Here is a 21,841-nt window from a genome sequence, read left to right on the forward strand (position 1 = left end):
GGTCAACAAGTCTAGAACTGAACAGATATAATACTGCGAGCAATCAAACACTGGACTGACAGGAATACTGCACACACAAACCCACAGAAATGTGCACGCACAGTATATCTATGCAGCAGGCTTTGGCATGTATAAAGGGGCTGCACACCTTTTTTTAACACATTCCAGAGAAGAACACAGAAGTGCTTGCAGAAGGACAACCAAAAACACACTGACTAAATCTATTATCAGTCTCTCAGGTAAGTATAATTTTACTGCTGGTCAAGTCATTTACATGACATGCAACACTAGAAGCAAAAAGTGACACACAGCCTTGTAAAAAATATTACTGGATACTGGATAAACTATTAATCTATAAATGTATTAACGTAAATACAGATGTGATGCGTGGAGGCTGTTAAGTTTACTACTATTCAAAGTTTCAGTTTTTTGCTTTAGCCTACGCTGATATAAGTGTACCTTTTGGCAACTGATGTGCTTGCCATGGCATTATGTGCATAAGATACTGTGGCTGTGGATGAGATTTGAAAATGTTTATGGTATTCCTTGCCAACACCAATGGTTATGTTCACAGAATTGGGAGAGATGGCAGAGGAAGATTTCATGCCTCTATCAGAGCAAGTCAGTTTGTTCTGCCTGGCTTCTGATGGCCGTTCAGGGACAAAAGTAATCCAGCCCTTCCCACGCTCGCCAAAACTGATTAGAAAAACAGCCGGCTCTCCAAAACCATCAGAGGTACAGTAGATATATTTTCCCAAAATGATTACCCACCCAGAGAAAAAGAAATCTGTTTAATAAACAGATTATAAAATCATGTCAGTGAATCATGTCAGAAATATAGGAGCATTTTTTAAGTATTAATGTATAAATGACATACTGCAACTATTCGGAATTAAAACTCTTAAGAAATACAGCAATAAATAGATGAAAAGTGAAGAAAATAATTTAAAAACACCAATAATTTGTAAACACTTAAGGGACACCTCCCAGTCTGGTTGGAGGAGTTGAAGAAAGAGAAACAAAAAGCAGAGGCTCATCTGGAATCCATTAAAAAGCGCAAAGCAAACCTGAATGTAAGTGAAATTATACTTACATAAGCGAAACAATCCTCTGTTTAAAACCTTAATGTGATAACACAACAACTATGTTGTAAACAACCATATATGTTGAGTAACTGACAGATCAAACATCTGACACATAAATCTCTGCTGTAGTCGAGTTCAGAGGCGATGAAGCAGCAAGTACAGGAGTGCTTTGAGGGGCTTCATATGGCTCTGCAAGAGGATGAGCGGGCAGTTTTGGACATGATAGAGCAAGACCGCAGGGAGACCAGCAGTAAACTAAACCGAATTCTTCAAGAATGGAATCAACACCTCAGTCTCCTGCAGAAATACATCAGCACAATGCAATCAGTGCAACAGAGCACAACAGAGAGCTTGAAGCAGGTACGGGCGGAAGGATAAAATACAAACACGCATTTCATAAACATATAAATTGTGCCCTTGTTGTCGAAATAATCTTGTTGACAAAATGTTCTCTTCTTTCAGCTTCCTGAGGATTTTACGTAAGGCCATTTTTTGGAATAGTTCCCATATTATGAATAGTTGTTTTAGTCTGTTAAACTTGTCCTTAATACAAATATACAGTGGCAAGAAAAAATTATGTGAACCCCTTGGCTAATGATGCCAACAAAAGCTGATTATAGTCAAGAGTTGGCAACCTGGCATCCAATTAATGAAACGAGATTGGAGGTGTGGGTTAGAGCTACTTTGACTTATAAAAAGCACTCAAACATTTTGAGTTTGCTATTACAAGAAGCATCTGCTGACGTGAACCATGCCTTGCAAAAAAGAGATACTAGAAGACCTACCATCAAGAATTGTTGCTTTGCATAAAGCTGGAAAGGGTTACAAAGTTATCTCAAAGAGCTTAGACATTCATGTCCACAGTTAGACAAATGATTTATAAATAGAGATGATTTAATACTGTGGCTACTCTCTCTAGAAGTGGCCATCCAGCAAAGATGACTCAAATGCACACCACAGAATGCTTATTGAGTTAAAAAAATAACCCATGAGTGACAGCTAAAGACTTTGCACCTAAAGTTTACCAAAGACCACCCTGACACTCCACAATGCTACTGGGAAAATATTTTGTGGACTGATAAAACTATGGTTGAATTGTTTGGGAAGAACACACAGCACTGCGTATGGGGTAAAAAGGTCACCGCATACCAACATGAAAATATCATTCCAATGGTGAAGTATGATGAGGAAGCATCATGATTTGAAGCTAATTTGCTGCTTCGGGGCCTGGACTCCTTGCCATCAAGTTTATCAAGATATCCTACAGGATAATGTCAGGGTAGCTGTGCACCAGCTGAAGCTCAGTGGAAGTTGGGTGATGCAGCAGGACAATGACCCTAAACATCTAAGTAAATCCACTACAGAATGGTTTAAAAAAAGAAAGTCCATCTTTTGGAGTGGCCCAGTCAGAGCCCAGACCACAAACTGATAGAGATGCTGTGGAATGACCTCAAGAGAACCATTCACATCATACATCCTAAGAATATGGCTGAGCTGAAGCAGTTCTGTAAGGGAGAATGGTCCAAAATTCCTTCTGAATGTTAAACAGGTCTAATCTGTAGCTACCAGAAATGCTTGATTGAGATTATTGCTGCCAAAGGAGGATCGAACAGTTATTAAATCCAAGGGTTTAATGATCTTTTCCACAGCACTGTGAATGTTTTATGGGATGTGTTCATTAAAGACATGACAGATTATAATTATTTGTGTGTTGTTAGCTTAAGCACATTATTGTTTTTCTATACTTGTGACTTTGATGAAGATGAGATCACATTTTATGACCAATAAATACAGAAAACCACCTAATTTCAAAGGGTTCACATAATTTTTCTTACCACTGTACAAAACCTGTACACATTACATAAAAGTATGTCAAAACAATATGCCTTTGCATGTTATATGTTTAAAAGTAAGCACTAATGGTGTTGAAGTTCACAATGTATACAGCATAGTCAACATTTAATATGCATGCAACATAATTAATTGAAATATAATTTAAATAATTTTCTGACTAGGATGACTAGCTGTCGTAAGAAACTGGATCCAGCTGAAGAGGAGCTAAAAATGAATGAAGAGAAGATCCAGAAGCTCATGAAGACTCTTAGGAACATCTCAAAAGATCTGAAAGCCCAGCTACAACGAAAGAGCCTACTGCTGGGTACAAATCACTCTGTTCATAAAACCTATCATTTTGTTTCATGCTAATATAAATCCTTATATATATATATATATATATAAGGGCTTGAAAGATAAATCAGAAGCTAGTAAATCAAGTGTTTATGAATGTTCTTTTTCTACATTTTTCCCTTGACAGTCTCCTCTAATGTGGTGATTGACAAACTGACCTGTCATAAACAAATCACGATGACCTCAGAAGGTCGAACCATGTGCCTTTCTGAACAGGACCACTCATTTCCTAATGACCCTCTAAGGTTTGATCAACTATACTGTGCCTTAGGCTCTGTTTCCATAAAGGCTGGGCAGCACTACTGGGAGGTGGATGTGCACTGCTGCCCAGCATGGGCTGTGGGCGTGGCTTATGGTAGCCTACAGAGGAGAGGAAGGGACAAAGAATCCAAACTTGGACGGAACAGGTGCTCGTGGAGCCTTGAGTTTAAGGATGGGCATCTCATGGCCTGGCATAATGATCGACATGTGGCACTACCTGTCACAGCAACTCGGGCAGCACCAGACAGGGTGGGAGTATTTGTAAACTATCAGAAGGGTCGTGTGATATTTTATGATGCCAAGACTATGAGAATGCTGCAGGAGTTCTCAGCCATGCAAACAGCTGTGTTTGACAGAGCTCATCATTTTACTGAGCCTCTCTACCCAGCATTCTGCTTCTATTCGCCCAGAGAACGAAAGACAGCTCATTATCATATGGAGATATGTGACCTCAGCCTTTAAAGCTGCACTAAATAAGAATTATTGAGCGAAAATAAAAATCTGTTTTCAAACTCTGTCCTTGTCTTACCCTGATTCACTAAGCAATGGCTTTCATAGCACAGTAAAGTACATATTAATTTGTTAGGCATGTAACCATCTCTATATTATAAACTATATTTACTTCCAAAAAAAAAGATTAAAGAAACTGATTACTATTGTAATTGTTATGTTGCATATTTCTGCATATTATTTTACATGTTTAATAAAGTATATTTCTTCCCCATCATTACTGAATCCTTGTTTTGTGTTTTGAAAGTTGTCTTAATGTTAGCAGTGCATACACCATCTCTATTGTAGAACATATTGCAGACCTTATTCACAGTAGCACCACATTTTATTTTTTACATGAATGAAAATGAGGCTGTGAGGCATATACTTACAGTCTCTTGAATGGCATGCACTGGATAAAGCAGTTTATTGTATAAAGGAGTTAGTCACACACACACATCATATAAATCTATACACACACACACACACACACACATGCGCGCGCCCTGTATGTTTGTGTGTATGTTTTCACCCATTTTTTATTCAATAGCACCAGGAACACATCCACAATGGGACGCCGAGATATAAAATAATATGTATATTTGATATTTATGACGTTTAATAGTTATTTTAAACTCTAAACACATGAAAAACATTTAAAACTAGAAGTTTAGTCTCAAAGAGAACTCTAGTTTGGCTATGGGTTACAAGCTTTATCAATACTTGGTAATTAAGGTCATTAGTGAGCACCTGGACCGAGTTTTGTGGTGCCCTTTAAGATGGGACAACTTCTGTTGCCATGTGTGTTTTTATTGACATGGCTCCACGAAGAACGAGAAAAGTCAGTCAAAATTCAGAAGGTCAGTCCGACGGACAACAAAACTTTGAACATAAGATTAAACTCAACAAGAGAAAGGAACTGTTCATACAACAGTTTGAGAAGGAAGGTCAGTCATGCGTTTTGTTTTTAAAACCAAAGCTTAAAATTAAATGTATAATCATTATGATCAATCCAGTTCCGTTCTTCTACCGGAGCAGCTCAGGATCGGATAAATGAAATGGAGACCAATCTGAACAAATTACTGGCAACTGTCGACCGAGTCTTCAAGATAGAGCTGATGAAGATGCCACACTCGCTTCACACCACGCTGATAAAAGACCTAATGGGTGGTACGACAACAACAAAGCTAGATTCTCATTTCTGAAATACTTTTATAATTTGCATTAAAATGTCAAATATCTTTCAGATCACGACACATCCGTCGGAGAGGTCACGATGGCAATCACGGTATAATAATCTGAATACTCTGCTGCACTCTGGTGTTCACTTCAAGAGACCGCATCGCTTAAAGGCTGTGCACTATTTTTTTTTTTTTTTTTTCAGTGTGGATCTCCAGAATTTCGTAAACCCCTAACTCGGAAGCCAAGCAAAAAAGGTAAAAACAATAGATAAAATGTATTTTGAAGATTTGAGGTTCATTTGCATACATTCACTTAGGATTAAGTGACACTGGAACACAACAGAGGTCATCGGGTCAAAGCAAGACCACTTCATTGGAAGGCACAAAGGTACAGACCTTCCATTTGCGTGGTGTTTGTACCCTTGCAATTTGAGTTTTACTGAAGCTTTGTGATCACAGAAATGCAAGAAGACCCTGCATGCCAGTAACAGCACCGGAAGTCTGCGGTAAACATTTTGGGTCCAGTCTGTTTGGTCAGGTGGTGACTGGGTGTAGTTTTGATGAATCTATTTACTCCCATTACAGATGTGCTTCATCTGTCAGTGCAAAAAGAACCCAAGGGCGGGTTGCCAAACTCAGTGACCAAGCCTTTGGTTTAGGGGGTAAACCGCGGTAAATGTCATTGTTATATTTGTAGGTTTTTCAGATGTGATCTAATGTAATGCTAAACATGCTGCTTTTGTATCGATATGCAGACAAGCAAGTCGCTCCGTTGGTGATGAAATGATGGCTACTGCTACTATAGTAACATCCCAAGGAGAAGTATGTATATCATTGAGGGTTTAGTTTGCAGGGTATAGCGTTCAACATGATGGTCTCTTTCTTTAAGACTCTGTACCTTTCCGAGGACAACAAAGATGACATAAATGTTGATCTGCTTGATGATTCTGCTGTGGGTCAAATGCGAAAGATCAAGGTAAGCGTTTTATAATTTTCATATGGCATAATTTCATGTAGTTGCAATTAAACATGTTATAGCCATTAATGTGTTTTCTTTATTGCAGGAGCTGATGGAGTACTTGTGTAACAAAGTGTTCAATAACACTCGCTGAGTCCGTTTAATCCTGGATTAAAGAGCCGGTTTTTAAAAGTTTAAAATATGTAAACTTAAGTAATAAAAATTATTTTTCTCTAACATTTAATTGTCTGACTGTTCCTATGAGGCTCAACAGCCTCCGACTCATTACAGTTCTTTTTATCATATTACTCTTAACCTTTAAATGCATGGGATTTTCACAACGCTCACACATTCAGGTTTTTGGAGATTCCCTGCACTTGCACCTATCACAACTGGATCTACAAAATGTCCAGATAGTGAGGTTTTCAAATGATTCGAAAATGGCAAAATATATTTTCGTGACATTTCATAAATCATGAAAGCAACAAACCAGGAATAATCTAGAGCAGGATTTACACTCCCTGAAATTTAATGAGCTACAACTGGCTGTCAAACACCCTGTATAAGCTTGTATGGACCTTGTGTGTTGCTCAAAGTATTTCCTCATGCCCTTGAGTCTAAATGGAGGCACATAGACCATATTCATGTCAAACTCTTCATGCATTTTAGTTGATGTAGTTTAATCCATGTTTCATCAAATGGCAATGTCAAATTAAATCAGTCAATCACTGAAACCACAGTGCCACTGAGTAAAGTAGCATGTCTAATATGTATGTATTGGAAGTTCGAAAGGATCTCTAATAACTCTATACACTTTTGGCACTCAAGCCATAATTTATTTGTATTTTTTTTTGCAATTTCGGCTTTGTGTGTATAAGAGAGGAATACTGAAGAGGTTATGGCATTAAAAAAAAAATCAAAAAATAAATGGATGAGATACAGGGAATAAAATGAGGTCCCTTATGCGTTTAAGGGTAAAGTATAAATTTGGCAGACACTCTGGACTCCACATGAGTGCATTTAAATTCTAATGCACTAATTGTTTATGCATTTGTACTGTAGTGGAAGTATAGACTAGGAAGTATAGATGGATCAGAGGCCATAATATAGAACCGTAATTCAACACTAGGTAGCAGTAGTTTTGTGAACCCTAATGTGGGTCGTTTGTCTAGTTTTAAGTAATTTCTTTACATCGTGTTTTGAATTATTTTGACTAATCCATAATTGCATAAATGTATTGTCATATTGATGTCTAAGTACTAATAATTAATATTTACTATAGAGTCAAAGTCATCAAAATTATACAAGAAATAAACTGGTCAATTTGATTATTATTGCTGTTGTTTAGCCTCTCGTTTGAGTTTGTCCTCTGATAATGTGTCGTTCCCGCACTTAAACTCCATTTCCCAAGCTGCCCGTTGTCGCTGTGAGTGGCTTTCACAGTGGCTGTGTACCAGCCGGCTCGTGTCTGGAATGGTGCTGAGGCAAATACGCATGAGCGCATCACAACACGGCCGTATGGCAACACCCCGCTCGTGCATGCGCTCACAACGCTGCGCACTATGTTTTGAAGGCGATTCTACGGCACCGAATTGTTTTCGCTTTTTATGAGATCATTTTATTATTGTGCATTGGGGGAGTGAATGATCTACGGAGCGGACTGGTGGCTCAGCTGTGCGCAGCTGAATGCGGATCTAGGCAGAGATATACATGACATCGGAATATAAAAAGGTCTGCGGATAACAATGAGCACCGGTAAGTGTTTTGGGTGTGCATCATATATACTAACTTCATTTCAGCCAGAAGATTTGTCCATATATTTTCTACACGGCAGCCTGGTTCCACCCACCATCTATATTTGTATGTTGCATTGCAGTCCTTTAGTACGGAAATGAGTAATTTACTGCAGGCTACTGTTAAAGGTTTACATGGGTTGTCTCTTTGGTTATACCTGTCCTGTGTAGGCTTCCTCGAATATTTTTTTCTTCTTGTCCTTGTGAAAACTGCCAAAGGGCAGTATTATGTAGTTTAATTGCCCCCCTGTTTCTCTATAGAATAAAATTTATTTTGAAATGTTTTCTGTATGCAGATGTAGCCTCTTGGGTCAAAAAATACTCTTCTCCTATATTACTTTTTAATAACAAAATAAATGCATTAATTAATATGCATACTCATGTCATGGTTTACCTGCTTTATATCTATTTGGAAAAATAAATTAACTTTAAATACATTAACCGAAATACAGACATTACTGTACAATAAAGAGTTCCCCTTTTGAAACATTAGGGCTACCACGTATTGTTATTCCCCATAGTTCAAGTTAACAGTAAAGGTTTAAAGTGAAACTGCTGGTAATTACCAGGGCAATCCTCAAGATCTCTGGCATTGACTTATTTTGCAGTCAAGGTGGTCAATATCACTGACCTTGATCAATATTGTCTGTAGCTGCAAGTGCTGGCACCACTTTTTATGTTCTGTGACCCTTCGTGGTTGCATGTTCCTGGAGTGGTTGCTTAATTTATTTTACTGCATATTGAAGGGTTGTAGAAATGCTTATTTCAAATAATTTATAATTTACTTATTTCCCTATCTAAAATACAGTACATTTGGGAAAGTTTATATATTAAACAATGTCCCACTTTACCTGTAGTCACCCTATTAAAGCATCTAGCTCTTCAAAAGTTTGTGGATTTTGAGTCTTGGCAGAACCAAGCAAAAAGCACATGTACTAGATTAATGATTTCACAGCCATTTGGAACAAATAGAGAAATAGCTGGAAATCACTCCTGCTAAGTGCATGAGAAACAGGCACTAGTAATTAGCCCTGAAAAGAGTGGGCATGTTATATTTTCCTTGTCATGGTTTTATTGTTAAAGACTTTGTGAGGAATGGCCTCCAGCTTATCCATTAAACAAATCAAATCAAATGAAATCACTTTATTGTCACACTACCATGTACACAAGTGCAACAGTAGGTGAAATTCTTGTGTGCAGTTCCGAGCAACATAGCAGTCATGACAGTGACTAGACATATACCAAATACAATAAACAACATACACAAAACAATTTACAAATCAAATGTACACATACTTACACAACACAATAATTATATACAATGTACAGTAAACAATACACACAATATACAATACACAATATACAATACAATAAGTAAGGAGTATATGAAATATATATATATATGAAGTAGTATATTGAGGAGAATATGTTGACAGTCCAGTGTGAGATTATAGATGAATAAAGTGCAGTGCTAATTATTGATCCTGATAGATCAAGTGTTCAACAGTCTGACTGCTTGGGGAAAGAAGCTGTCATGTAGTCGGCTGGTGCGGGTCCTGATGCTGCGATACGCCTGCCTGATGGTAGCAGTGAGAACAGACCATGACTCGGGTGGCTGGAGTCTCTGATGATCCTCCGAGCTTTTTTCACACACCGCCTAGTGTATATGTCCTGGAGGGAGGGAAGCTCACCTCCGATGATGTTTCTGGCAGTTCGCACCACCCTTTGCAGGGCTTTGCAGTTGTGGGCGGTGCTATTGCCGTACCAGGCGGTGATGCAGCCAGTCAGGATGCTCTCTACAGTGCTGGTGTAGAACCGTGTGAGGATGTGTTGGTTCATTCCAAACTTCCTCAGCCGTCTCAGGAAGAAGAGGCGCTGGTGAGCCTTCTTCACAGCGGCCTCAGTGTGGACGGACCATGTGAGTTCTTCGGTGATGTGGACACCGAGGAACTTGAAACTGCTGACTCTCTCTACCGGTGCTCCATTGATGGTGATGGGGCTGTGTTCTCCGTCTTTCCTCCTGAAATCCACCACAAGCTCCTTGGTTTTACTGACGTTGAGGGAGAGGTTGTGCTCCTGACACCAGCAATTGGGAGGCACAAAGGAGGGGAGGGTCTTAAAAGGAGGGGCTTAAAAAAAGTGACATGTAAGGATGTTTTTGTTCACCCAAAAAGGAAACTCCTCTCATCATTTACTCACCCTGCCATCCCAGATGTGTATGATTTTCCTTCTTCTGCTGAGTCTCTGTAGGTCCATTCAATGCAAGTGAATTGTGACCAAAACTCTGAAGCACCAAAAGGACATAAAGGCAGCATAAAGGTATCTGTAATCTGTAAAACTACAGTGGTTAAATCCATACCTTCAGAAGCGATATGATAGGTGTGGGTGAGAAACTGATCAATATTTAAGGTAAATTCTGCTCTCTACCCAGTAGGTGGCAATATGCACAAATAATGCCAATCTCCAAACACAAAAGAAGAAGAATGTAAAAAAAGAAATATAATCTGAGATTTATAGTTACATTTATATTTACAGAGCTGAGATATTCTTCTAAAAATGTTTGTTTGTGTTCAGCAGAAGTCATAAACATCTGGGATGGCATGAGGGTGAGTAAATAATGAAAGAAAGTTAATTTTTGGGTGAACTATTCCTTTAATGTAGTTTACCACTTTTTACCCTTTCTACACTTAGTCCATTGAAAGCATTTGATTACATGCACATTTGTGCTAATTATCTATTATTTGGTTAGAACTGACCTCTCGCTCAAAGGCAAGTATTTGCTAATAAGACCAGTTATCTGCACTTCTATGCAAACTAGGCCTCTGTTTACCCTTCATATCCTAAAGGCAAACGATTCTGTGAAAGATGACCTGCCAACACAGCAGGGACTGAAAACGGTTCAAGGAACAAAAACAGAAAATGAAAAATGTTTAGAAGAACGTAACCGAAAACCGTAACATAGTGATTTAAATTGTTCCAGAGTGAAAGCATTATTTTTAAATGCTGGTAACCGGTTATAACTGGTTAATTTTGGTACAATAATTTTTTCATGAATCTAAAGGCCAAAGAGTTTATCACAGTATATGTTTGGAACTACATTTCATGTTGCCTGAAAAAATGAGACATGTGCTTTGAACCTGAAGGAAGCTGCTGCTATTTTCCTAATTGTCCTTTGTGAATGTTGCATTCTGTGAACGAAGGTCTTTTGAACAACTATGTATAATTACTACATATCCATGCTCAGCTAATTCAGATACAAGGAAGGTAAAAAGTACTTTTCTCAGTTGTTTTAAGTTTAGTACGTTTTCACAGAATTATCTTTAGTTCCCTCATTGTTCGCTCGATGTTGTGTCGAATGAAGTGACACAAGGGGTCTTCCTGGGATGCCAAATGTACCTCTGAACCTGAGAAAAGGCCAATGTCAAGTTGGCAGACCTAATTTGCATGCCTCGCCCCGGAAATACGGGTATAAAGGGAAGCGGGGCAGCGAGTGCCAGTCAGAATTTTTCTTCGGAGTCGAACGGTTGTGCAACAAGCAAGCTGAAATTCACTACTGTTTAACTCACCTCTGTCAGCGAGAAGCTGACCAATGGTCACAGACGCTGCCTCATGTGCCTGGGCAGCGATCACACTGAGAAGTCGTTCGTGGATGGCTCATGTACTCATTGCGAGAACATGACCATGGCAGCGTTGCGGTCGCGGCTCTCCTTTTTCCTAACAGATTGAGGAGGACCTGAATGCCGGCTGGCGATGAAGACGATATGGGGATAATGACGGACTCGGTTTCGCCGGATAAATCCAAACAAACCACCCGCCCCCCGACATGCTTGCTCGCTTCACAGCCAGCTGGCATTCTCCCTTGAGCCCCTGGACTTAAATGATGACATTGTCTCTGCATCGGAAAGCGTCCAGGTATCTGACGCGGAAGACTTGCCTGGGCTGCTGCCTGGAAAATTCCCCTGAGCAAGGACCTTCTTCCTCAGGGATGGGGCACCCTCTGGCACCCGCGCCCAGACCTCTGGAACCTCCACGTCTGGCCCCTGGATGGGACGCGGAAGATCTAGTGGATCTACCACCTGCAGTCGTAGACACAATCAACCAAGCCAGAGCTCCCTCCACCAGGCAGGTGTTCTTCCCGAGCTGAAGACGCAGTGCGCAGTTTGGTCAGTGCTTTCATTCCTGCAGGAGAGGCTGGAGGGGAGGCTGTCCCCTTCCACCTTGAAGGTGTATGTAGCTGCTATTGCAGCCCACCACGACGCAGTAGAGGGCAAGTCCCTAGGTAAGCACATCTTGATTATCAGGTTCCTGAAAGGCGCCTGGAGACTGAACCCTCCACAGCCTAGCCTATTCCCCTCCTGGTATCTCTCAGTGGTCCTCTTGGGCCTCCAGAGACCCCCCCTTCGAGCCGCTTGATTCAGTTGAGCTCAAGGCCCTCTCCCTGAAGATTGCCCTCCTGATCACGTTAGCCTCCATGATGAGGGTTAGGGACCTGCAAGCGTTCTCTGTCAGCGACACCTGCCTGGAGTTCAGTCCGGCACATTCTCACGTTATTCTCAAGGTTCCTACGACCCCCTTCAGGGACCAGGTCGTGAACCTGCAAGCGCTGCCCCGGTAGGAGGCAGGTATCTATTTGGACCGCACGATGAGCTTTAGATGTTCTGAGCAGCTCTTTGTCTGCTTCGGCGGATGGCGGAAAGGGAACGCAGTCTCCAAACAGAAGTTAGCTCACTGGGTCGTTGATGCTATTTCTTTAGCTTATCACACCCAGGCCGTGCCCGCCCCCTTGCGGGTTCGAGCACACTCTACTAGAAGTGTGGCATCCTCGTGGGCACTGGCCCATGGCACCTCCTTAGCAGACATTTGCAGAGCAGCGGGCTGGGCAACACCCAATACCTTTGCCAGATTTTACAATCTCAGAGTCGATCTCGTCCCGTGTTTTGTCAGGTCCGAGCCGGTAGAACTCGGTAATGCGGCATAACCGACCGGGTGTTCCGCTTGCACACAGCGCCCTTCACCAAGTTGATCCAGTGCGCCTTCTATCCCAGGTTAGCCACTAAGCGTCGCTCCCTGGATTTTCTCCTCCCTAGCCTTCTGGCCTGCGAATTCAGTGGAGCAATTTGCGTCCAGACCCACTACGATTCACAGGTGCTTGTGTCGGGCTCCGCGGGCTTAGTTCCCTTTTCAAGCAAACTCCCTGTGATGTATTCCCCGCGGTATGGTCCCCCTGTCGGCGGACCAGCGTTTCCAATAGGCAGCCCTGCTGCCCCGGTCGCCATGCTTGTAGAGTCCCTCCTTATTAGGCTGGACCTACCACCTCGCCGTTTCCCACATACGGCTTCACAACCCTCATGGTGTATTTGACATATGTTTCCTCCCCCTAGACTGGGCAGGATGTGGCATCCGCAGGGTCTTTTCTGCTACTCAGTGCAAAATCCTGACTGGCACTCGCTGCCCCGCTTCCCTTTACCGTATGTCCGGGGCGGGGCATGCAAATTCTGTCTGCCAACTTGACATTGGCCTTTTCTCATGTTCAGAGGTACGTTTGGCATCCCAGGAAGACCCCTTGTGTCACTTCATTCGACACAACATCTCGTTCCTTCCCTCGGGGTAACAGTAACCACGATATGATGCATTAATACAGATTTGATGCTGCTGGGTTTTGACTCAAAGGGAAATCTTTAATTACAATTTGACTTAACTGTTAATTAACTGTATGCTATTTTGATAAATTAAAAAAAAAGATTTTTTGAGGCATGTAGCATTTGAGCTTGTTTTTCCAGACCAGACTGCTTTCTTTTCTAGTGATATCTGGCAATGCTGCAATTGGTAGTTCACCCACCCCTTAGCGCAGAGTACTGTCATTTTAAAAACAACATTATTAACTATTCTTTTATTTAGCTCTAACCGGTAACCGGTTAGAATAAAATATAGTTTTTGCTCAGAACGATCCGAAACGAAAAAATTTTTTGGTTAAAATCCCTGCAACATTGTGTACCTGTACTTGTGACAGTGTGTGTAGAATGCAAAGTTGTGTGGATTTCTCTTAAACACTCCAAATAACAGATAAGGTTGATTTGTTGTTATGTGTTTTATGATTGTACCACAGCATTTGCATAATTGTATTAAAATTCATGAGATGCTCCAGTATTTGCTTAGAAAATTTTGATGGCAATATACAGAGCACTGCTAAATAAAGGACTGTTGAGTCAGTCAGTGTTCATGAACAGTTTGCACAACACGGTGATGTCATCACCCCAGATGGAGTTTTACACTTTTTCTGGTTTCATTCAGTTTGGTTGCTAGCATGTTCATGTGGTGTATTGCAACAATATCAACTCAAACAATTTGCATGCATGCACTCTTTCCTCTCATCTTTTGCTCACTGTGCATATCTGTGATCTCTTCGATCTAAAAATAGCTCAAACCTTGCCATTCTCGTCTGAACACCCCTGTCATCCCAAAGTTCAAGCCAGAATCTTGAAGAAAATGCAAGAATTAGACATTTAAAATGCATTTAATTGGTGATTTAGAAATAACAAACTCTTTGAACTGTCACAGTAATAACAGCATTATTCTCTTAATCGCTGTTCTTACTGTATGAACTGGATGTGTGGTTCTTTCCAGATTATAAGTTATTGATATTGTTGCAGTTTGTGTGTTGAATGTAACAGTAGAGTGTGATGATTTCCTTCCCATCACCCATCTCATACTGCCATGGTAACCTGAAGAGGGCTGAGCTTATGGGACACATTCAGAATGTGGGATCCCTGTGCTAAACTGATAGGTCAGGTCTAGATTTACTGGCAGTCTGTGTTCCCAGCTCAGGAGCTGTAAAGAAGCGGAAAGAGAAGAAGATTTCATTGCAGTTTTTCAAGGCTTTTTATCTATGGTTTGGTTGCCATTTGACTGTAGGAGAGGAAACTGCATTGAATCGCTTTAAGGGCACAATTCTACAACCATTGTTAAACCAGTGATGGTGTGCGGAAGCAATAAAATTGTATTCTTGGCACACATATAGAGTGTGAGTATTTTAGTGAAAGCTGGGATTTGACAACTGAGGACCACTGCTGTGCTTTAGAAGAGTCTCAGATTACCTTAGAAGAGTAAAGGACACTTAGTAAATTATTCATAACTGCAGTTTCTTGAAGGTGTCCCAGCAGTGAGCAGATAACATCCTCGTCCTCTCTCCATTAGCTTATCAAAGCATTGGTGTCAGACCCGAGGTAATGGTGGACATGAGTAACAGGGGGCTACAGAAAGGCTATATTAGCCATACAGTATATTAACCCCATCACAAACCCAAATTGTTTGGGCCACATTTTTAACAAAACAATTCACAAGTTAGGAACCTAATAATGAAAATGAGGTGTCGCGATTGTGAAATTTGGCTGACAGTTAATTGTCAAACAAATAATTGCGATTATGACGATTAATTGCCTGTTTTAGGACTATGATGATTAATTATCTGTTTTAGGTATTTCACGAATATGACGATTAACTACCATACAAACTCACTATGTGTGTTATCGCTGTCCTATTCAGCATATCACTGCCCCCTTCGGCATATTGCAGCACCGTTTTGTGACCCATTCTGCATAACGTGGCGGCTCATTTCAGTTTATCGTGGCCCATTCGTCCCAATGGCCAGTCTGCCCCTGATCTGCCCCAATATGCGTCGGCCCACCGGAAAATTGTCTGGTATGCAAGATTACCAATCCAGCCCTGGTTCAATACAAAGGTTGCATTTTTTCTAAAAATTTTTTAGATTCCATGGAATTTTTTTTACTCCATTGATGGTTAGGTTTAGATGTAGACATATGATTGCATTACGACTTGCTTTTGGTGACACTCTGTGGACATTTCACCCTGGCAGTGACTGGCAGTGATCTCTTAGAGCCAACTCATTCGCGAACGACCCATCACTAATGCCCACCTTTTCAGTCACCACTTCAGACTACACCACCGAGGAGGGTGAATATTGCGTTATCTGCTTCATATTCAAGAATAAATCAAAACTCTAATCTTTATTGACCCTGATTTTCAGTTGAAAAATAGCCTGAAAATGTGTTGTATTTTATTGCATGCAAAGTTGTGAAAGCACAAGCCACTGCAGAGAGGGAGAAAAGGGTGTCAGAACTTTAATGCTAAATCATCTTGATGGACAGAAAAATAAGAACAGTTTGATTAGTCAGGCACATGTTCTTTATCTTGCATAAGTCATACCAAGGAAATTATGTCATGTGTTTTCTTTGAAGGCTGAGCTTGGCTCTCTGTCCTTATCTTTCCTTTTTTCTTTTCCCATATTTTACTTTAGAACAATGCCGCTTTCATTACTTTTTTCATGGACTGCCAGCACAGTTTTTCAGCAATGTGTAAACAACCAAATTAAATAATGTTGACAGAAGCTGGTGCCCATTTAAATTTAAAACAATCAACTGTGAAAAGTTAACAATAATTGAGTACTTGTTTGTACTTCAATTTACTCTGTGAGTATCTCTGACTGGTTCTTAAAAGAAAAAGTGGGTCTGGGAGGGCGGGGAATACATTCTGCACTCTCATGCCTAAATCCACCTCTGTGTAGACTTGATGTTTTTTAGAATCCTAGCCCACACTCCGTCCTCAATTACCAAGTTTAAACCTTTCTCCCATAATCTCTTGATAGAAGTTAAAGCTCCATTACCCAGACTCTGAATTAGCAGGGGGTAAATGATCCTTGATTAAACATAAAGGAGGTAATGTGTTAAATGAATAGTTCACCAAAATAAATTATAATCTCTCCTCATTTACTCTCTTTCATGCCATCCCAGATGTTTATGATTTTCTTTCTTCTGCAGAACACAAACAAATATTTTTAGAAGAATATCTTTAGATACATACAAGGCAAGTGAATTAGTTCCAAAACTTTGAAGCTCCAAAAAGCACATAAATGCAGCATAAAAGTAATCCATATGACTTCAGTGGTTTAATCTGTGTCATCTGAAGTGACATCCAATCAGGTTTTTCATTATAAATCTTGACACCAGCAGTCTCCTTGGCGATCAAGCTCAACACTTTCTAGTGCCATCTAGCATTCTGTGTATGCGTTAAGGAAGTGGGTTAGTTCACGATCATGCCTAGAGACTGCAATGGTAAATGTAAAGTGAAAATGTTTAAACATTTTGATCTGTTCACCCGAAACCGGTTGGATCTCTTCAGATGGAAAGTCTTATGAATTACTTTTATGCTGCCGTTATTAGCTTTTTGGAGCTTCAAAGTATTTGTCACCTTTCACTTGCATTGTATGGACCTACAGAGCTAAGATACTCTTTTAAAATTCCTAATTTATGTTCTGCAGAAATAAAATCATACACATCTGGGATGGCGGATGAGTAAATAATGGGAGAATTTTCATTTTTGGGAGAACTATCTCTTTAAATAGCCAGAGCTAGAGTTAGGGGTCTTTTAAGTGAAAAAGATTTGAGCAACTGACCTCTCCAAGCCACGTCAGGAAAACACAGAACAGAGGCTTCAATCAGAGTCAGGATGTGTAGAACGTGCTTATCCAAGACTAAGTTTGCTCAATTTTCTTTGCAGTTTCACTATGTCACTGCACATTCATTTTTCTAAGCAATTTTGTTTAACTTTTTGAACTTTTGTGTCTTTTCTTCTTATCTCCAATGGATAAATCGCTTGTGTTGTTGTGTTCATCATTTATATGCCAGTGCAAGTCCGATACACTGAACACTGATGAAATGTAAATGTTTTGAATGATTTAAACTTGTTTAACCAAACTTTTGGCATTTTGTCTGCTTTTATGCAAAATTTCCTGGGTAGGGCTTACTGAATTAATTAGCCTTACTGTAATGTGAGACTTGTGTTTCCAACAGTTTGCAATCTGACACACATAAATGAAAAATATCTGTTGATAAATATACAGGTTTATTAAAGTAGCATAGACATCTACTTCCTGTCCTCATTCATTCAGTTAGGCCAATCTCAGTAAATCTATACTGTTTGTTTGATATGTTATTCCGGTTAACACTTTACAATAAGGTTCCATTAGTTAACATGAACTAACAATGAACAATAATTTTACAATGAATTAATCTTGGGTTGATGTTCATTTCTAAATATAGTAATACGTTTTTTTAAATGAAAAGTTGTATTTGTTAACATTAGTTAATGCACTATGAATTGCACTAGTTAAAAACTAACATGAATTAACAATGATCAATTGTATTTGTATTAACTGACATTAACAAAGATAAATGCTGTATTAATATATATATATATATATATATATATATATATATATATATATATATATATATATATATATATATATATATATATATATATATATAGTTCATTGTTATTTAAATGCATTAACAAATGGAACCTTATTGTAAAGTGTCACCATTATTATCATGTGTTTTCAGATGTCCGAATCCCAACCGGGCGCAGTAATAGTCCTGCTGAGTACCTCACACAGAGAAAATGCGGTGAACGCCCTCAGATATTTGGAAAGGGGTGTCATGTTTTTGATCGTGAAGCTTCTATTTATAATGGATTGCTGTAATAGCCCGTCGGTGCGCTCTGTCAGGCGATGAGGCGGAATCATATGACCTGCCGTTCATTCCTGTAGTATAGCTGTGACACGAGCTGCACCTCTGCTCCACATTTCTCCGTCGTTCCTAGCGAGAGGACCTGAAAATGCATCAGATCGTTGTGCTATGATATACTGTCGGATATTTATTTAAACAGCAGTCGATATTCTCACTGGTTGATATTTACGAAACATATCTGACATTGATTACGCAAGACGATGCCTGAAGAAAAAGGTATGTTGTACTTTGACTCTCTGTTATCATGATTTTTTCGGATGGGTGTTTGAACTGCTGTTTTGTCAATGGGTACCTTTGACTGTGTCATTGATATTAGATGTGTATTTTTGTGTAATATCATAAATGTATTATGGTTCTATGAATGTATATTCTAATATAGCCTTTGCAGTCATCATAATCACAATGGCATAGTCATTTAGAGTTAATATTCGGACAGATAATTATCAGGAGCGTTCTGTGCATCAGTTGAAGTTCTTGTACATCAGTTTGAGATGTATTTTTTTTTTTTACTTCATAATTGTAAAATGATTTTTATTATCAGATTGCAAAATATGATGCTTGTAAAGTGTTTGTAAAGCTTTTTGTTAGATGAGGCTCATCAACAAACTTTATTTTAAAGGTTGTCTATTAAAATAATAAGAACAACAACAACCCACCCAGAATAATCGTAATTCTGGCAAAAGGACTTACTCACTGTTGGTCTCCAGGAGCTCATATGCAGTCTGGCCTCCTTGGACAGTAGTCTAGATATTTGTGCCTATGTATGTGTGTGTGTGTGTGAAAAGAGAGTGAGAAAATAGAGGGGGGGTAGATGCTTGCTGATCATTTAAGAGACCTTGATTATTGTTTAAGGTTTGTATGTCTAGTAATGTGAGATGAAAAGAACAATACAGGCAGGCTTTGTTTGATTGGCATGTTTAGCCTGCAATGACGTCTGAATGTCCAAAAGTGAGCAGGCAGATAATTACTTTTGAATGAGTTCAGCATGCAGTTAGATTTGTAGCATGCAAACGTTGGTGATTACATCACCTGAATAGGTGTTGAGACTGGTCACTTGATGTGGGTTTAAGGCAGATACCGATATTGATAACTATGGCCAGTATAATGCCAATATATACAGTATTTGATGACATTTTTATACAATATTTAATAATAAGGGATAGTTCACCCAAAAAGGAAAATTCTCTCATAATTTTCTCACCCTCATGCCATACCAGATGTATGTGTATGACTTTCTTTCTTTTTCAGAACACAAACAAAGATTTTAAGAATATTTCCACTCTTTTGGTCCTCACAATGCAAGTTAATGGGTACCAGGATTTTGAAGCTTCAAAAAGCATATAAAGGCAGCATAAATGTAATACATACGACTCCAGTGGTTAAATCCAAAATCTTCAGAAATTATATTATAGGTGTGGGTGAGAAACAGATCGATATTTAAGTCCTTTTTAGCTATAAATTCTCCTTCCTGTCCAGTAGGTGGCGATATGCAAAGCAAATGTGAATCGCCTAAAACAAAAGAAGAAGAATGTGGAAGTGGAAGAGAAAGTGAAGATTAATAATAAAAACTGACTTAAATATTGATCTGTTTCTCATCCATTTAACCACTGGAGTCATACAGATTACTTTTATAATGCTTTTATGTCCTTTTAGATCTTCAAAATAGTGGAGTTTGTATTCAGCAGAAGAAAGAAAGTCATACACATCAGGGATGGCATGACTGTGAGTAAACTATGTAAAAAATCATTTTGGAGTGAAATATCCCTTAATAAGGCTGTTGGAAGACTTTTTAAGTGACAAAAGGGATGCTTTTAATTGGCCAAGTGGGCATGGTTATCTGCTGATAATCTCGAAATCACCAAATATTGGCTGATTAATTGGCCTGGCCAATATATTGGCCTGTCAATAGTGAAAATATATGTGTGAACATGTACATGCACTGGGACTGAAAGAACGCACTGGCACCTGACTCTCTGAGATGTTGTTGGAAGGGCTTACTGTCACACATCCTCAACAACAATGCATCCAAGTCATAATATAACTGTTGGAAAACTATCAGCAGCTGTAGAAATGCCACTAGCACTGACCACTGTGACAGTAAACAAACTCTTTGCTTCTGCCCCGCCTGTTCTCTAATGTAGGACAACAGATCTAAAAATAAAACCAAAAGGGATAAATGCAATATGACATGGTTTTCTGACCATAAGCAGATTTGAACTGAAATGAATGGATTTCTAAAGTTGGATTTCTTCTGTACGAAATCTAATGGCGCCTCAGAGGTGCTATTGAACATGCTGAGGTAATGTAGTTTCACATTGTCCTTCAAAGTGCGAATTTGGGAGATCAATAAATATAAGCGCACAAATATAATCCTGTTGGCTGTTTATTTTGCCTTTTCACTTCCACTAAGAGTGACTTAGATTGAGTGCTTTAAATCCATTACTGTGTCCCTGTGGTTCCTATTCTCATCCTCCCAGGCAGAAAGCTGCAGAAATTATCTCTGGTTTCTTCAAAATGGGCACTCAGGGCTTATAACTGTGTAATTTGTTTTAAAATCCTTTAATCACCCTGCCATGTCCGAGGATCATCCTCACTTACACACACAGTTGCATGCCTAGTGGACGAATGAGCACGTTAAGTTTCTTCTGTAGATTTAAGCATCTTGTGAAATATCTGTTGGGGCTTTCACACCAACATCTTTTCATTTAGCAGTTTTTTTTCCTCACCAGCGTGTAGATAATGGACGAGCTACTTGCTTTTACTCAATCATTTGAAAGTTTATCTCAGGAACTAACAGAAATAGGCTGTACAGATGCCACAAATGGTGACATTGTAGACATTTAAAGGAATCATGACATAAGGAATAAAATGTTCCTTGACCTTTTGATATATAATAGGTCATTGTACTATAAATCAAACTGTAAGTTTTAGAACTAAAAACTTCCTCTATAATAGAAAAAGAGCATTTATTTAAAGCAAGCTGCAAAAACAGCTCGTTTGGAATTCGTGGAATTGTGACTTCACAAGGACCAAATACATTTGCATATGCAATGCCTATATTTCCATCGTTGCACCCTTGGCCCCGCCACTTGGTGCTCAGTCAGTCACACAGGTGAAAAGGAAAGAGATGGGCCTGTCATGGGAGATTCATCCAAAGTGGACTTACACAGGACACTTTAATGTGACTGTCTAGATTTAAATGTTTTTCTATATAAACGTGCACTAGACTGAGAATGACTGTTATCATACATCTCATGCCACTTTTAAAAGACGCAATGTCAAG

General features: G+C 39.4%; 3 protein-coding genes across 11 annotated transcripts in view; all 3 read left to right on the forward strand.

Annotated features, from left to right (window-relative positions):
• Positions 1-59: 59 nt before the first annotated feature.
• Positions 60-4,261, forward strand: LOC127626962 (tripartite motif-containing protein 14-like). Its single transcript, XM_052103129.1, has 7 exons — positions 60-239; positions 575-735; positions 978-1,073; positions 1,215-1,445; positions 1,548-1,564; positions 3,101-3,243; positions 3,400-4,261. Exons 1-7 carry the CDS (start codon positions 128-130, stop codon positions 3,993-3,995), a joined length of 1,356 nt encoding a protein of 451 aa, XP_051959089.1. The 5' UTR covers positions 60-127; the 3' UTR covers positions 3,996-4,261.
• Positions 4,262-4,839: 578 nt separating this feature from the next.
• Positions 4,840-6,315, forward strand: cdca9 (cell division cycle associated 9). The gene is made up of 10 exons (XM_052103590.1): positions 4,840-4,969; positions 5,061-5,192; positions 5,270-5,310; positions 5,407-5,458; positions 5,521-5,591; positions 5,663-5,709; positions 5,789-5,875; positions 5,959-6,025; positions 6,093-6,179; positions 6,268-6,315. Exons 1-10 carry the CDS (start codon positions 4,840-4,842, stop codon positions 6,313-6,315), a joined length of 762 nt encoding a protein of 253 aa, XP_051959550.1.
• A 1,338-nt stretch (positions 6,316-7,653) lies between these two features.
• The window catches only part of LOC127626650 (actin-binding LIM protein 2-like), an 88,218-nt gene continuing 74,030 nt past the window's right edge, over positions 7,654-21,841 (forward strand). Inside the window, exon 1 of one of the 9 annotated variants that reach the window (XR_007968478.1) lies at positions 7,654-7,916. Coding sequence is in view for 1 of the 9 variants with exons in the window: in XM_052102625.1 (XP_051958585.1) it covers positions 18,759-18,774 (16 nt within the window). In the remaining 8 variants the exon portion in view is untranslated. Of the gene's footprint in view, positions 7,917-18,475; positions 18,775-21,841 lie in introns of those variants that run through there. The other 8 variants (XM_052102625.1, XR_007968481.1, XR_007968479.1 and 5 more) reach the window with 8 other exon arrangements.

This window comes from Xyrauchen texanus, chromosome 33, assembly GCF_025860055.1.
Source record: "Xyrauchen texanus isolate HMW12.3.18 chromosome 33, RBS_HiC_50CHRs, whole genome shotgun sequence".
In the NCBI taxonomy this organism is placed as follows: domain Eukaryota; kingdom Metazoa; phylum Chordata; class Actinopteri; order Cypriniformes; family Catostomidae; genus Xyrauchen; species Xyrauchen texanus.